At 37.4% G+C, this 15,574-nt stretch overlaps 1 protein-coding gene across 7 annotated transcripts; it reads right to left on the bottom strand.

Annotated features, from left to right (window-relative positions):
• Window positions 1-6,536: 6,536 nt before the first annotated feature.
• Window positions 6,537-14,240, bottom strand: CCNG1 (cyclin G1). 7 transcript variants are annotated; one of them, XR_003119780.1, is made up of 8 exons: window positions 13,711-13,945; window positions 12,028-12,291; window positions 9,909-10,162; window positions 9,278-9,356; window positions 9,100-9,198; window positions 8,680-8,874; window positions 7,634-7,883; window positions 6,537-7,210 (listed from the first exon to the last, which is right to left on the bottom strand). XR_003119780.1 is itself a non-coding variant. In XM_025387135.1 (7 exons), the coding sequence occupies exons 2-6, from the start codon at window positions 12,289-12,291 to the stop codon at window positions 8,683-8,685; spliced, it is 888 nt and encodes a 295-aa protein (XP_025242920.1). In that variant the 5' UTR covers window positions 13,711-14,240; the 3' UTR covers window positions 6,540-7,883; window positions 8,680-8,682. The 7 variants fall into 7 exon arrangements, 6 of the variants coding, with proteins under 6 accessions (XP_025242920.1, XP_025242921.1, XP_025242925.1 ...); XM_025387135.1 differs by having other exon boundaries at window positions 6,540-7,883; window positions 13,711-14,240; XM_025387136.1 differs by having other exon boundaries at window positions 6,540-7,883; window positions 9,278-9,353; window positions 13,711-14,240.
• Between the last annotated feature and the right edge of the window lie 1,334 nt (window positions 14,241-15,574).

Genomic DNA, 15,574 nt, shown 5'->3' with positions numbered 1-15,574 from the left:
AGGCTGGTCTCGAACTGCCGACATCAGGTGATCCACCTGCCTCGGCCTCCCAAATTGCTGGGATTACAGGTATGAGCCACTGCGCCTGGCTTGATTCTCTATTGTAGGTCATCTCTCCACATGAATGTCTTCCTCACCCTGCTTAGGCTTCGCATCCTATGCTGAGCAGGGATATCCTCCTCCTCACCCTGCCTGGACCCTAACACCTCACTCCAGGCCATGGCAGTCCATTCACCCTATGATTCCTGTCTTGCTCATTTTAAGAATGAATTGTCAGGGAAGAGTCTATTTTTCTTTTAAGTTTATTCTCTTTGACACTTAACAAAATTTTTTATTTTGAGTAAACAAAGTAAAATTAACATTTTTGGTGTATAGTTTGGTGAATTTTAAGTACGGATATGTGTAAACACCTCCACAATCAGGATATTGAAGCATTCAATCACCATAAGAGCTCTTATGCTCTCTTTATAGTCACACCCTACTCCCAGCCCCTAAACCTTGGAAACCACTGATCTAATCCCTGTCTCCATATTTTTGTCTTCAAGCATGTCATAAATGGGATCATATGTAATTAAGAAAAACAGCTTTATTGAACAACATACATTTCACCCATTTAAAGTGTGTAATTCAGTAGCTTTTAGTATATACACAGATAAATGCAACCATTCCAATAATCAATTTCAGAATGTTTTCATCATCTCAGATAGAAACCTCGTATAGTTTAGCTTTTATCCTCCCGTCATCCCCCGCCATCCACCACTTTTCATCTCATGGATTTCCCTATTCTGGACATTTCATGTACATGGAATCGTAGTATGTGGTCTTTGGTTACTGGCTTCTTTCACTTAACATGTCTTAAGAGGTTCATCTATATTCTAGCATGTATCAGCACATTCATTAGTATGTCTGAATAATACTTCATTGTATGGCTATATCACTTTGTTTATACATTTGTAAGTTGGACATTTTGGGTAATTCCACCTTTTGGCTGTCCTGACTAAAGCTGCTATAAACATGTACAAGTTTTTATGTGCATATGTGTTTTCATTTCTTACCTAGGAGTAGAATTTTTAGGTTATATGATAACTATGTTAATCATTTGAGGAGCTGTCATTGTTTCCCAAAGCAGCTACATCTTTTTACTTTCCCACCAGCAGTGTACACAGGTTCCAATTTCTCTACATCCTTGCCAACACTTGTTTACTTGACATTTTGATTTTAGTCATTCTAGTAGATATGAAATGGTATATCTATGTAGTTTTGGTTTGCTATTCTCTGATGACTATGTTGAGCGTTCTTTCTTGTGTTTATTGGCTATTTGGGTATCTTCCTTAAAGCAGTGTTTATTCAAATTCTTTACCCATTTTTTGGTTGTTGTCTTATTGAGTAGTAAGGGTCTTTATATATTCTGGGTACAAGTCCCTTATTGGGTATATGATTTGTAATTTCTCCTATTCTCCTTTTACTTTGTTGATAGTGTCTTTTGAAGCACAGACTTAATTTTGATGAAGTCTTATCCATCATGCCGTTGGTGGATCACGTTTTTGGTGTCATGTCTAGGAACCTTAACCCCAGGTCATGAAGAATTTTTCTTTTTCTTTTCTTTTTCTTTTTTTTTTTTTTGAGACAGACTCTCGCTGTCACCCAGGCTGGAGTGCAGTGGCACAATCTCCACTCACTGCAACCTCTGCCTGCTGGGTTCAAGTGATTCTTGTGCCTCAGCCTCCCAAGTATCTGGGACTACAGGTGTGCCCACCACTCCCAGCCCTTTTTTTTTTTTTTTTTTTTTTGTATTTTTAGTAGAGATGGGATTTCACCGTATAGGCTAGGTTGGTCTTGAACTCCTGACCTCAAGTGATCTGCCCACCTCGGCCTCCAGAGTGCTGGGATTACAGGCATGAGCCACCGTGCCCAGCCTATGGAGTTTTTCTTCTAAAAATCTTATAATTTTAAGTTCTACATTTAGATCTGTGATCCATTTTAGGTTAATTTTTGTATAAGCTGTGAAATTTAGGTTTATGTTTTGGCATATGGATGTTCAGTTGTTTTAAAATCATCTGTTGAAAAATTGTCTATTTCCCATTGAGTTGTCATTTCACCTTAGTCAAAAATCAATTGCTATTTATGTGAGTCTAGTTTTGGACTTTATTCCATTGATCTATGTGTTTATCCTTTCATAAATACCACATTGCCTTGATTATCATAGCTTTATAGTAAGTCTTAAAACTGGGCACCATAATTCCTTCAACTTTATTCTTTTTCAAAATTGTTTTGACTAATTTAGTTTCTTTGCCTTTCATATGAAGTTTAGAATTAGCTACTCTGTATCTACAAAAAATCCTACTGGGGTTTTGAATGCAATTTTGTCTTCCAATCCATGAACATGAGGTATCTATTTAGGACCTCTTTGATTTCAGTTATCAGCATTTTATGTCATTTTTCAGCCTATATTCCACAGTGTTCATTTTGGGGGAACGATTGTTAAATTGTATTATTTTTGAAACATGGGTTTCCAATTGCACATTGCTAGTATATACAAATGTGTTTGATTTTTGTTTGTTGACCTTGTATCCTGTGACGTTGCTAAACTTTATTAGTTTTGGGAGTTATTTTGTTGTTAACTTGTTAAGTTTTCTACATAAACTACAAATAGGAACAGTTTTATTTTATCCTTTTTATTCTGTGGGCCTTTGATATTTTTTGCCTGATTGCAGTGGCCAGAACAATACAGTGGAGAAAGTGGCCATCCCAGTCTTGTTCTGGATCTTAGGATTTTGAAAGCATTGTCTTTGACCATTATGTATGCAAGCTGTAGGCCTTTCGTAAATTCCCTTTTGTCATGTTGAGCAAGTTCCCATCTATTAATTTGTTGTTAGCAGAGTTTCATGAGTGGATATTGAATTTTCTATGCTCTTTCTGTATCAGTTTGGTCATTTTTTTTTTTCTTTAGACTGGTAAAATCATGGATTTTATTGATTGATTTCAGAATTTTGAAACAGCTTATATTTCCTCCCAACCCCAAACTTGGTCGTGGTACATTATTCAGTTTATGTATCTAGATTTTTATTTTTTGAGGATTTTTATGTCTGTGTTCATTTTGGATATTGTGCAATTTTTTTTTTCCCTTGTATTATCTTTATCTTGGTATGGTATCATGTTAATTCTGGTCTTGTAAAATGAATTGAAAAGTGATTATTCTTTTTGGAAGAGATTTGTAGAATTTGTGTTAAGTCTTCTTTAAATGTTTTATGAATTTGCTAGTAAGGTTTTAAACAATAGTTCAATTTTTAAAAATAGAGAATTTATTGAAGTTTACTTTAGTTAAGTTTTGGTACTGTGTGCCTTTCAAGGAATTGGTTCATCTAATCCTATGTGCATAGAGTTGTTCATGGTATTTTCTTTGTGTTGTTCTAATGAGGATCTATACTGTTATCTTTTCTTTGATTCCTAAGATTGGCAGCTTCTCTTTTTTTGTCAATCTTGCCAGAGGTTTATCAAATTTACTACTTTTTTCAAAAATTAGTTTTTGTTTTGATTGTTCTCTATTAACTTGTTTACAATTGCATTGATTTTCTGCTTCGTTTTTTTTTTTTCCTTCCTTCTGCTTGCTTTAGGTTTAGTTTGGACTTTTTTTCTTTTTTTAAATAGACTGGTCTCACTTCATCACCCAGGCTGGAGTAGTGTTATGATCATAGCTCACTGCAGCCTCAAACTCGCAGGGTCATGATCCTCCTACCTCAGCCTTCTGAATGGCTGGAACTATAGTGGTGTGCCACCACACCCAGTTAGAGTTTCCTAGTTTCTTAAAGTGGGAGCTTAGAGTATTAATTCAAGACCTTTTTCTTGTTTAGTAAAAAGCAGTCGATTGTTATAAATTGCAGCACCAGCATGGCTGTATTCCAAGCACAATGATATTTTCATTTATTTAAAAATATTTTTTGAGACTTTTCTGTAGAATCATGAATTATTTAGAAGTGTGTTGTTTAATTTCCAAGTGTTTGGAGATTTTCTTGCTGTTACTGATTTCTATATTATGGTCAAAAAACATACTTTGTATGATTTCATCTCTTTTAAATTTGTTAAGGTTTACGACCCATGATGTGGTTTATCTTGGTGAGTGTTACATGTGTACTTGAAAAGAATGCTTATTCTGTTGTTTTAGGTGGAAGGGTTTTATGTCAATTAAATCTAGCTGGTTATTAGGATTATTCCATTTTTCTACATCTTTGCTAATTCTGTATTAATTCTATAGACTACTGAGAGAGGAATGTTTAAGTCTCCAACAGTAAATGAAAATTTGTCCAGTCCTCCTTTTAATGCTACCAATTTTTGCTTCATTTTTTTTTTTTTTTTTTTGAGTCTTACCTTGTCACTCAGGCTGGAGCATAGTGGCTCTGTCGTGCTTCACTGCAGCCTCAAACTCCTGGGCTCAGACAGTCTTCCCACCTCAGGCTCCCCAGTACCTAGGACTACAGATGTTCATCACTATGTCCAGCTAATTTTTACTTTTTTTTTTGGAGAGATAGGGTCTCCCTAAGTTAAGCAGGCTGGTCTTTAACTCTTGGCCTCAAGCAATCCTCCCACCTTGGTTTCCCAAAGCATTGGAATTACACGCATGAATGAGCCTCTGCACCTGGGCTCTTCATGTATTTTTAAGATCTGATAATACGTGCTTCCTTTTAGCACTGTCTTGGTGAATTTTATCATTACATAATGTCCCTAATTATCCTTGGCAGTTTTGGTTGTTCCTAACTCTACTTTGATGAATATAAAAGTGGCTTTTTAATTTATTTTTTGAGACAAGAGCCTTACTCTGTTGCCCAGGTTGGAGTGCAGTGGTGTGATCTTGTCTCACTGCAACATCTGCCTCACAGGTTCAAGCAATTCTTCTGCCTCAGCCTCCAGAGTAACTGGGACTACAGGTGTGTGCCACCTAACCTAGCTGCTTTTTGTATTTTTAGTAGAGATGGGGTTTCACCATGTTGGCCAGGTTGGTCTCGAACTCCTGGCCTCAAGTGATCCGTCCACCTCAGCCTCCCAAAGTGCTGGGATTACAGGCATGAGCCACTGCACTTGGCCTTAAAAATTGGCTTATCTTTTAATTCATCTTATTTGACTCATGTTTACTGTTTTTTGGTTTCTGAAAAAAAGGTTTAATAAATAATAACATATTTTATCAAAGTTATTCTATTAGTATAGAGAAATTCTGAGTGTTATTATTCTATGATCATGATGACAGCACAGAAGTTAATGTGGCCAGAATATAGTTTTGATTAAAAATTATACAAGCAATTTCACTTGAGTCCAATTAATCTTCTATTTTGAGAGGTAATGTACGGAGTGGTTCAGAGCACAGCCTCTGAAGTTAGAACTGCCTGGCTTTGAATCCTACCTCCAAGTACCAGGTATAGACCAGGGGCAAATCATTAGCGTCTGTCTCTCTATTTCATTTGCAAATTGGGATAACCTCATTCAGTTGAGAGGATTTTAATGAGATGATTCATAGTACCAGACAGTAAAAATTATCACTGCCAGCCACAAATGTTAAATCGAAAATATGTTTTTAGATAGGATGTCTCATAATTGTTACATACAAGGTTCAGATACCTTTTTAAAAAATACTATGAAAAATTATTAAATAAGTCTAAGGCAAGTCAGTTATAAAAGGAGGCTTTTATGAACAATTTTTCTTTCATCAGTAACTCCTTGTAGTGTCGCCTTTACAGGATGTGAGTTTGAACATGAACAGTTCAAAATCATATTAATTGCTTCAATTAGAATAATAATTACAGTTGATCCAAGCAGGCTAACATAACACATGGTGGTTACTTGGCATTAGCAACCATGCTGCTGAAATGCTGTTTAATTAGGTAAGAGGGCTTGCACAAAACTTCAACTGGGCTGAAACTAAGAATAAATATGTATTAAGAATAGCATCCATAGCAGTGATGAATCTGAGTGATAAACAAGATTAATAATGCGTAAACACCAACTTTTAATGCACATTAAACAATTATTTGTCATCATTCTATGTCTATTAAAAAAACATTAGAGGCTAGGCACAGTGGCTTATGCCTGTAATATCAGCACTTTGGGAGAACGAGGTGGGCAGATCACTTGAGCCCAAGAGTTTGAGTTGGAGATCAGCCTGGGCAACACAGTGACAACACTGTCTCTACAGAAAAAAAAAAAAATTAGCTGAGTGCGGTGGCAAGTGCCTGTAATCCTAGCTATTTTGGAAGCTAAGGTGGGAGGATCTCCTGAGCCTGGGCTGCAGAGGCTGCAATGAGCTGAGATCGCGCCACTGCAATCCAGCCTGCGTGACAAGAGTGACCCTGTCTCAGAAAAAACAAAAAGTAAAGTGTCAGCTAATAATCATACTATTAATAGGGATTTTATTGTTTCTGGTACTATGCATCTAAATTTAGCACTAAATTTAAATATACTGAGTAGAGATAGCTTTTTATAATGTTCTGTTACCATACTGCTAAAACAGTTAATTAAATCAGAGGAGAAAAAAGCTACCCAGCAAAGGATTTAATTTCAGTAACTTTATTGAAAGGTATATCCCTTAGTACTAAAACATAATGGTAGTTGGTTAGTTTACCTCTGCCAACTCAAAATTAACAATGATGTATTCAAAATACTGAAATTTATCAGCCTTTTGAGAAAACTGAAAAGTTACCCATAAAACATGGTTTACAAAAGTTAAGAATAAGATATACGTGGTTCTTTGGTTTTTCATTGTGTATTGATCCATAACGTGATGTCAAATTGGTTACAGCCATTCTGGATAGACTCAGGCTATACATTGCACTAACTGTTTACAACACTTTAACACAGTACTTCTTACACTCAGTAACTGACATGGAGAATCCTAAACACTACCTCAGCAGCTTCATTCATAGTTATGAAGATGTCTACTTGCTTTTCTTAAGACTTTTTTTGCACAGTAAGGGCATCAGTGGAAGTATATTCTCTTTTTATAAAACTGCCATCACTTCTAACTGAAAAAAGTCTTTAGTAAAAAAACTTCTGGAGTGTTGAATCTAGCCTGAACTTACCTTAGTGTGGGAAAGCAAGTTTTCGAAGTGGTAATTTATTTTGAGTTACTAATACAATAGAAACTGATTTTCTTGATGGGATTCAGTTTGCGACAGTAGGATCTGTATAAAAATTTTTTATTGTAGATACAAATGTCACCTGTTTTCTAGAAAAAAATATTAAAAGATAACTTAATGAATATGCCAAACTTGATAGGTCTGTATTTTTCTTTATATAAAATGCCCTCAAATTTAAATGTAATTCCCATATAGCAATAAAGTCCACATCTCTAGATTATCTATTACTTGCATTATGGGATGTGTTTATACTGCCTAGAATGTTAACCCTTATTATGCCTTAAAAGTGCATTTGTGAAATGTTCCTTTTGACATAAACCTCATAACTTAAAATTTAATATTTAAATTAAGTAGGAGTAGGATTAGAATAATGAGAGTGATTGAAGCTGTGGGAAGACTGATAGTTGATAGTATTAGTGTGACTCCTCCAATACCATTTTCAATACCATCTAAATATATTGATCCAATATCTAAAGTTAGATCAATGATAGAAATGAAGATTCACAGTTTACCTTCTTAGGCTTGTCATTAGCATTTCACATTTAGGCTTTTAGCTTTGATTTGAATGCTTCACAGATGAATTCAAAGCTAAACAATTCTACTACAGCGTAACATTAGGCAGTTTTCCCAAGTCTGAGACCATCATGCTTATCTTGTGATGTTTTGAGGCTTCATAGCTTAAATCCATTGTAACATTATGGAATCCATAGAACAAGGTTGTGGAGAAAGGCTTCAGCGAAGTTTTTTGGTGCTGTAATAATCCTATTTAAATAAAGAAAACAAAATCCAACTTAACAGAAGCCAGTCTGCCTAAATACTAAATATTAGATATGAAATGTTCATATCTAATATTCATAATCATATGTAGATGTATTAAATGTTAACATTTAGTTTAGAGTAAATAAATCATCACTGAGTTAGGAAATTTAGATGGCAAGAATGTATATCACATATGTAGAAAGCAAGTTTACATTTTTTATGCATATAACTACTTTTTAGTAGTCCAGCTGCTATAGTAATGATAGGTTACTATAGTGTTGATACATTCTGACACTTTCCAGATACCCAATGTAGAGACTATCTATCATATCCTACTTTTTCTTTTAAGTACAATATCCAAGTTCATATTGATTTTGCTTATAAGTGAACAGTCTGAAATTAGTTCATACATGGTTCAGACTTCTGGTGCTGTTGTCCTGCTCAGCTTATGTAATTTTAAATGAGTCAGAGTTTGGGTCTACATACAGCAAGATCATGTACAATTAAAAAAAAAGCATGATTTTAGTGCTACAAGGAGGATGCTGTTCTCTAAGCTGAAAATTTAATGAAATGGCTAACGTATGTATCAGAGGTTCGATAATTCCGTACTCCTAAGGTGTTGTACCTTGTATATAGTAAAGGCCTTCAAATATTAGTTGACTAGATCAGTGATGTTATCTCCCCCTTTACTATTCCAACTCCATTTTGTTTATTTTGAAGATAATTACTCTTTTTCAGTTGAAAATTATGGCATTAGAAAATTTTCTGTATCTGGAGAATAATAACGGACCAAATTTACCAGTTAAGGGACCATTTCAGGAATTGTTGGAAGGTGAGTTATTCTGTAGTAACTATGCTTCAATTGCCGTGCAGTACGCCCAGAAACAATCCATTTCAACTTCTGAACATTTGGTTTGGAACACTTGTTTGATGAATATTCAGTTAAACACTTGGATACAAGCTCTTGCCAGAAGGTCAAATCTCTGCCATTTATCTGTACATAAATTAAAAAAATTATTACTCAAAGTAAGTCCCACCTTATTTAACTACATTAATAAAAGGAATCCTATGAACATGTGTCTTTGCTCATTAAAAAAATTTAAGGATAGCTTCTTAAGTTTCAAATAAACATATGACATCTCATTTTACTTCAGGAGATAGAAGGGGTTTAGTTTCTTTTACAGCTGTTAATAGGATTTACGCTACGTCCTTGACATACCTTGGAATGTTTCTGAAGACATTCTACTCCTTCTGTTAACTCTATACACTTCTGTGCTTGGATCTCTAATGCAATGATAGACAATGCTAACACAGAAGGCTAAAAGAGATAAATTTCAAGTAAATGCCAAATATAAAAACAGGTCACAAAATAGGCGTAATCTTTATAAAATATTTACCTTTGCTTTAGAAAATATGATCCTGCAATGACATGCCTTAAGTTGAGCTTCTAGTCTTTCAAAATTAATGCTATTTCTCCTTTAAAAAGAAAATGGTATTACTTTTATTAGATAATATTACATCTAGTCAAAAGATGTTTTTAGAAAAACACTGAAGTCAAGTTTTAAAGTGAAGCTTACGCACATTTATCATAGCAAGTGAACTATTTAAAGGAATTCCCCTTCCATCAGAGATACTAACTTCTTAAGGCACCACATGGGAGTTTTAAATGATTTGGGCCAAAAAATTAAAATGAACAGTACTATGCCACAGATACCAATATTTATTTTCTTTTAGCTTTAATAAATATTTCAACATCTACTGGTCTTTTTTTCCATAAATTTGTGCTAAATGCTTTCTTACTAGTTTCTATAAAAGTCAAAATGTACTTTAATCCCAAGAATTAGCTTTAATGAAGCTATTGACAATGGAACATTTTCTCACTTATGATTGACATTAAAGTTCACGGAGCCACAGCTGTCATTTTACTTATTTTTATTAGAATTCTATGAGGATACTGATTTTATGCAATATCCATATAATACCATTCTGATTTCCAGATCTCTCTTGTTCAAAACAAAGGTCACTTACCTTTCAAGTGGCAAGTTCTCTTGAAGGAGTGAATAATACAGTTGCAGAAATTGAAAGGCAGTAGTAGCTTTGACTTTCCAACACACCTTCTCCAATACAATCTTTTCCATTCTCATCAAGTCTGAAACCGTAAACCTATATTGACTTATTCGGATCAAGTCAGTTGCCAATGGGACATTCCTTTCCTCTTCTATTGATTTTACAGCCAGATAGAAGCAGCTCAGTCCAACACACCCAAGGTGCTTGGGCTGTACCTAAAAAAACAAAAACAAAACCAGTAAGCCCATGACTCTACCTTATTTCAATTAAAACATAAAGGATAATCTAGAACTCAGACCCAACAGTTTGAAAATGTATATCTGAGGTTTATTTCTCAGCTGTGATGGACTTAACACAATCCACTCATACCTAAACTACAGCCTGTCAACACTATGGACCCCACTTAGAAGCAATTTTTGAGTAACTGGACTGAGTTTCAGTATGTTTGGCTCAGCATAGAAAAATTGTGTTTTTTTTTTAATCACTGTAGAAGTATAAGTAAACATTGTTCTAGTTTGATCAAATAAGTTAACTAGTCAAAGATATATGAGGACTGAAATACTTTATGGCTTATTTACAAAATAAGCCATTTCTTTCCAGGATGTTGTATTTTTTCCAGGCTCTTGTCTTTGTGGGAACACATATAAAACAGTTTTAAAATACTATGGCATATACTGTTTACTCTGCCTCTAAGGGTTCTATCCACTAGTAATCTTTATCATTTAATTTTCTGAATGTCTGCAGTATGAGGCACAGCCAAAACTTTATCCAGTTGTTTACTTCCAGCTCACATGAAACTAAGCTGTTACCAGTATTAATATCTCTGTGCTCTCTCTCTTCTTGTAACCTCTTCAGCAGTACACTTATACCTCTTTAAAAGAATAAGGTAGTTACTTTTCTTACTATGACTTGTACATAAGAGCAATGATCTTATTCTCACATTAGACTGAATTATACCTGAGGGGACAGCTACATATTATTCATTTATGTAACATTTATAGATTCAAAGGTAGTGACTACACATGTGAAATGTCAAGAGGTTAATTAGTCTATTGAAGCAAATTTCTTGAATCTTCAACAAATATTGAAGTCCTTTCTTGTGATACACTGTATTAGATACCAAGGACTAAAATATGAGTTTCCTTCTAATTGCCACATCATCTTTTTTTCTTCCAGTGACCATAGGTGTACGGGAAAGGGAGATGCATTTGTTTTTTTTTTTTTTGAGACGGAGTCTTGCTCTGTGCCCCAGGCTGGAGTGCAGTGGCGCGATCTCGGCTCACTGCAAGCTCCGCCCCCCCGGGTTCACGCCATTCTCCTGCCTCAGCCTCCCAAGTAGCTGGGACTACAGGCGCCCACCACCTCGCCCGGCTAATTTTCTTGTATTTTTAGTAGAGACGGGGTTTCACCGTGTTAGCCAGGATGGTCTTGATCTCCTGACCTCGTGATCCGCCCGTCTCGGCCTCCCAAAGTGCTGGGATTACAGGCTTGAGCCACCGCGCCCGGCCAGGGAGATGCATTTGTAACAGTTAAGCTCTGAAAGTGACATAGTCTTGTTTATCTAGTATAGAAAAATAGTTGCTCCTCCTTCAGATACACTCTCCTCCCCACTGCATGTACACTGAAGCTGGAAATGCCAAGCATAAGCAAGTCTTGACTAGGTCTAAGGCTATAACATTTACAATTTTATATATGGGTAGTGATTAAGAAATATATTCTTAGCCACAATGTAGCCTCTAATAAATTTCTGCCACTAATACATTTGTTTATATCTAAAAATAGTAAATAAATGGACAAATCCAACCTATCAAGAAGGGTTTTTTAAAAACAGCCAATTTTCTTACTAGGAAAATGCAATTAGTTACTTGATATTAGACTATTTTTCATTTCAGAATTTAAGTCTAATACCTGATGTACTCTTATGATAAGAATCATATTAATGCTGTAGTAGACAAAATTAATGTTTTGGCTACGTGCTGAAAATAAAAAAGGTCAAGTTTATGAGTATCAGCCAAAAGGTAACAATTCCATCTCCAAAACACACTGAGCAAAATTACAAAAAGTGTAGCTTCAAACATACCTTCATTTTAGACAGGAATCTGTCCAGTAAATTCACAGCTAGAGAAAATGTCTCTGTGTCGAAGCCAAAGAACTGAGTTAGACTAAGAAGATCTTTTACTTCAAAGTCCCTTAGTCTTGCGGTCATTCTGAGGCCATTATCATGTGCAGACTCAATTAGTCTCAAGCCACAGACCTTTGGCTGACATCTAGACTCCTGTTCCAACAGGGCATTCAGCTGGTGTAGCAGTTTCTGAGAGTCAGTTGTTGTCAGTACCTCTATCATCTATATATAGAAAAAAAGACCAGCAAGGAGTGTAAGTAGTCCTTCCTGCTTTCCTTGGCCATCTTTGCACTGGGCCAAGAAATGATTTATAAGTCTCCCATCCCCCAATGCGGCTAGTGCATCTAAGTCATTGCAAAGTGCCATCTGTTATTTATTTCCCTTCTACAAGTTGGTCACATCCTAAATGTGTTTTTTTTTTTTTTTTTTGGAGATGGAGTCTCCCTCTGTTGCCAGGCTGGAGTGCAGTGGCACGATCTTGGCTCACTGCAACCTCCGACTCCCCGGTTCAAGCAATTCTCCTGCCTCAGCCTCCCAAGTAGCTGGGATTACAGGGGTGCGCCACCACGCCCAGCTAATTTTTATATTTTTAGTAGAGATGGGGTTTCATCATGTTGGCCAGGATGGTCTCGATCTCCTGGCCTCGTGATCCGCCCACCTCCGCCTTCCAAAGTGCTGGGATTACAGGCGTGAGCCAGCGCGCCCGGCCGGAAACATGCTTTTTAGAAAAATAAAATGCAAATCTTCAAGAAATACTTGTTCAACTTATACCTTGTCAATAGATAACCACGAATAATCACCGTAAGGCAGGATACCGAAAGTGAAAAGCAGATGGTAGTTAAGTATTCTGCCACATTTTAACAACATGAACGGTTCAAGTTACTTAATTGTACTTAGTTCCTCATTTATAAAGTAGGGATAAGGTTTATGACCTACCTCACAGATTTGTGTGAGCTAAATGAAATCACGTAAAGAGCTTAGCACATATAGTAGGTGCCTAAAAAACACTGAACAATAATGAGCTTGAGCTTATTTCTAGATTTATAAAATGAGGGTAACAATATCTGTCGCTGAATGTGAAGACTGAACAAAATTCACCACTTATGGAGTATAGCACAGTTCTTGGCATACAATACTCAGTATTAGTCAACTTTTATTGTTGTTAGGAAAGGAAACTTAAAAGGTGGCATTAATAGCACGCACTGGGGCGGCGGGCGGTGGGTGTTGCTAACCTAGTCTGAAAGGTGAACCTGGGAATTCCATTGATTTAAGTGTGCATAACACAACCATGTCCCGGGCACAAGCTAAGCCCTAGATACACGGAAGGTCCCTCCCCACACCAACCTAAAGACAGGAAGGCGGAGATCTTCAGAGTTGGTCATGTGAGGAACCTCTAACTGCAGGGGTTCCATTCTTCCTCCCCTGGCTACTCCCTGGGACTGGGCCGGCAGACACTAAGGCACCCCAGGAGGCCGGATCCGGCTCCGCCCCTCCAGCCCCGGACTAGCCTGGGCTTGTGCTCACAGCAGCGGTAGAGTTAACTGCGGAAAAGGGCGCGGGCCAGACCTACTCCTCGCTCCACGTCCCCAACCCCGCTCCCCACCCGCACCTGGCGGTCAACCCCCGCGCAGTCCCACTCACCTTGACAGCGACTGCAGCTCCTCAGCGGTAACCACCCTCCCCGGGCCTGCTCCCCTCACCCCACGATATTAGATCCAAGAGGCCTACGAGGAGAGGGGACTCGTAGGCAAGAGGAGGGAGGCCCGGGGAGGGGGCGCTGTCCTGGGTGGAGGTCTCGGCAGCGCAGCCGAGACGACTTGGCCCTGATCAGGGTCAGCTCGGAGCCGAAGGGGCCGCGCCTGCCCTGCAGAGGAATATATTGGAGGGCGGGGCTTTCTCGCGAGAAGGGGGCATTTTCAACTCTGATTGGTGTAATTCTTTTGATGGATGGCCTCCGCTATCCGTAAAAGGCTGGGCCGTGGAGTGAGAAGCCCGGCCAATCAGCTCACACTTCCCGTTATCTGGCGTCAAATTCCCCGGCCCTCTTCCACGCCCCTACCTCTAAGCGTCTCTCATTGGAGAATTTAACAAAGTGTCTTCATTCAGTAGGGGGCCGAACTAAATACTCTATGCACCAACCCTTGCCTGGGTCAGGTCAATCGGCTGCCAGCCGGATTGGCCAGCGTATCATTCCAGAATGTACTGTTTGTTCTGTGGGGTTTAGGAGTTCTACAGTGGTTCTGCCCCATCTTTCTAAAAATACAGTGAGTAGTTAAAAAAAAAAAAAAAGTCAACCTTTGATTTTTTCATTACAGATAAAGAGGGAGTGGAATTTATATAGTGCGGTGGTTTATCAACTTCCAGAGTGCCCTCTTCGTGAACTTTGAAAGTCAGTTGATTCTTGCCTTAGTTTGCTTTTTGTACAATTTATCAAATAATGGAGTTGGACTGTGTAATTTCTTGACCCTCTAGCAATTTTCTGAATTTGCTTTTAAAGCAAATTTAAAGAGAAAAGTTGGTACAATTTTTCAATTGCTTAAAATGAAAGGTGTGTGGCAGACTGTTATCAGGAATAATTGTGGTGAGTGTGAATCCCAGTCTACAGAACAGAATGTAAAGCAATATTACTCTTTTTATTTACTGTAAATAATTTAATCTCTATGAACCTCTCCTATGCCAGGTTAGTGGGAAAATAATTAGCCTGAACTCTTCTTAGACTCTCCTCACTCTCGCTCTCCCAGATCATCACAAGTGAGAAAAGTCCATTAGTAAAAGGGCCTGAAAAAGGGTGCACAAGGAGTCAGTTCTAAACTCTTATGAATTACACAGTAGTTGGATGTCTCTGTTCTCATGGCCCCAGTTCAGTCTCTCTTACTTTGACAAAGTGAAAATCTGGAAGATTTGCTGTCACCTCTGCTGTTTGCCCTGCCATGTACTTACCTAAGGCAATGCCACAGAACAAAACTCTGGAAAGGGGGAAAAGGGGTGGGGAGGAACGGGAAGGAAAAACAAAAGAAAACATTAATACCTCACAATAATACCTTAGCCACGTAATCAGGTCAGTTTAAAAAACTGGGACTCAAATGAGGAAGAGGCCTTTCTTCCTCTTGAAAATAAAAGCTTACCTAGTGAATATAAATTGGCAATTTATAACCTTTAACAAATAATTTTATTTAAAAATACTTTTTGCTCTAACGTGTGAGTTTATAAATGTGATTTCTCCTTTTGCCTTTTAGTTCCTATTATTAATTCCTAAAATTAGGAATGTATGTGCACAATTTTAAAAAAATGGCTATATTAATTCCTAAAATTAGGAATGTATGTGCACAATTTAAAAAAAATGGCTAAAGCATCATAAAATCTTTATGGCAGACTGGGCACGGTGGCACACACCTATAATCCCAGCACTTTGGGAGGCCGAGGCGGGTGGATCACCTGAGGTCAGGAGTTTGAGACCAACCTGGCCGAGATGGTGAAACCCGTCTCTACTGAAAATACAAAAATT

Source organism: Theropithecus gelada, chromosome 6, assembly GCF_003255815.1.
Source record: "Theropithecus gelada isolate Dixy chromosome 6, Tgel_1.0, whole genome shotgun sequence".
NCBI lineage: Eukaryota > Metazoa > Chordata > Mammalia > Primates > Cercopithecidae > Theropithecus > Theropithecus gelada.
Note: the sequence above shows the minus strand (reverse complement) of the source record. Positions and strands in the feature narration are given on the sequence as shown.

Excerpts from the sequence above, each read along its gene's own strand:
- CCNG1 (XM_025387135.1), bottom strand. The coding sequence starts at position 12,291 with ATGATAGAGGTACTGACAACAACTGACTCTCAGAAACTGCTACACCAG. Across the intron at positions 10,163-12,027 it reads GATTCCTGTCTAAAATGAAG|GTACAGCCCAAGCACCTTGG; the intron begins GTATGTTTGAAG and ends TTGTTTTTTTAG. Across the intron at positions 9,357-9,908 it reads GAGAACTTGCCACTTGAAAG|GAGAAATAGCATTAATTTTG; the intron begins GTAAGTGACCTT and ends TTCTTTTTAAAG.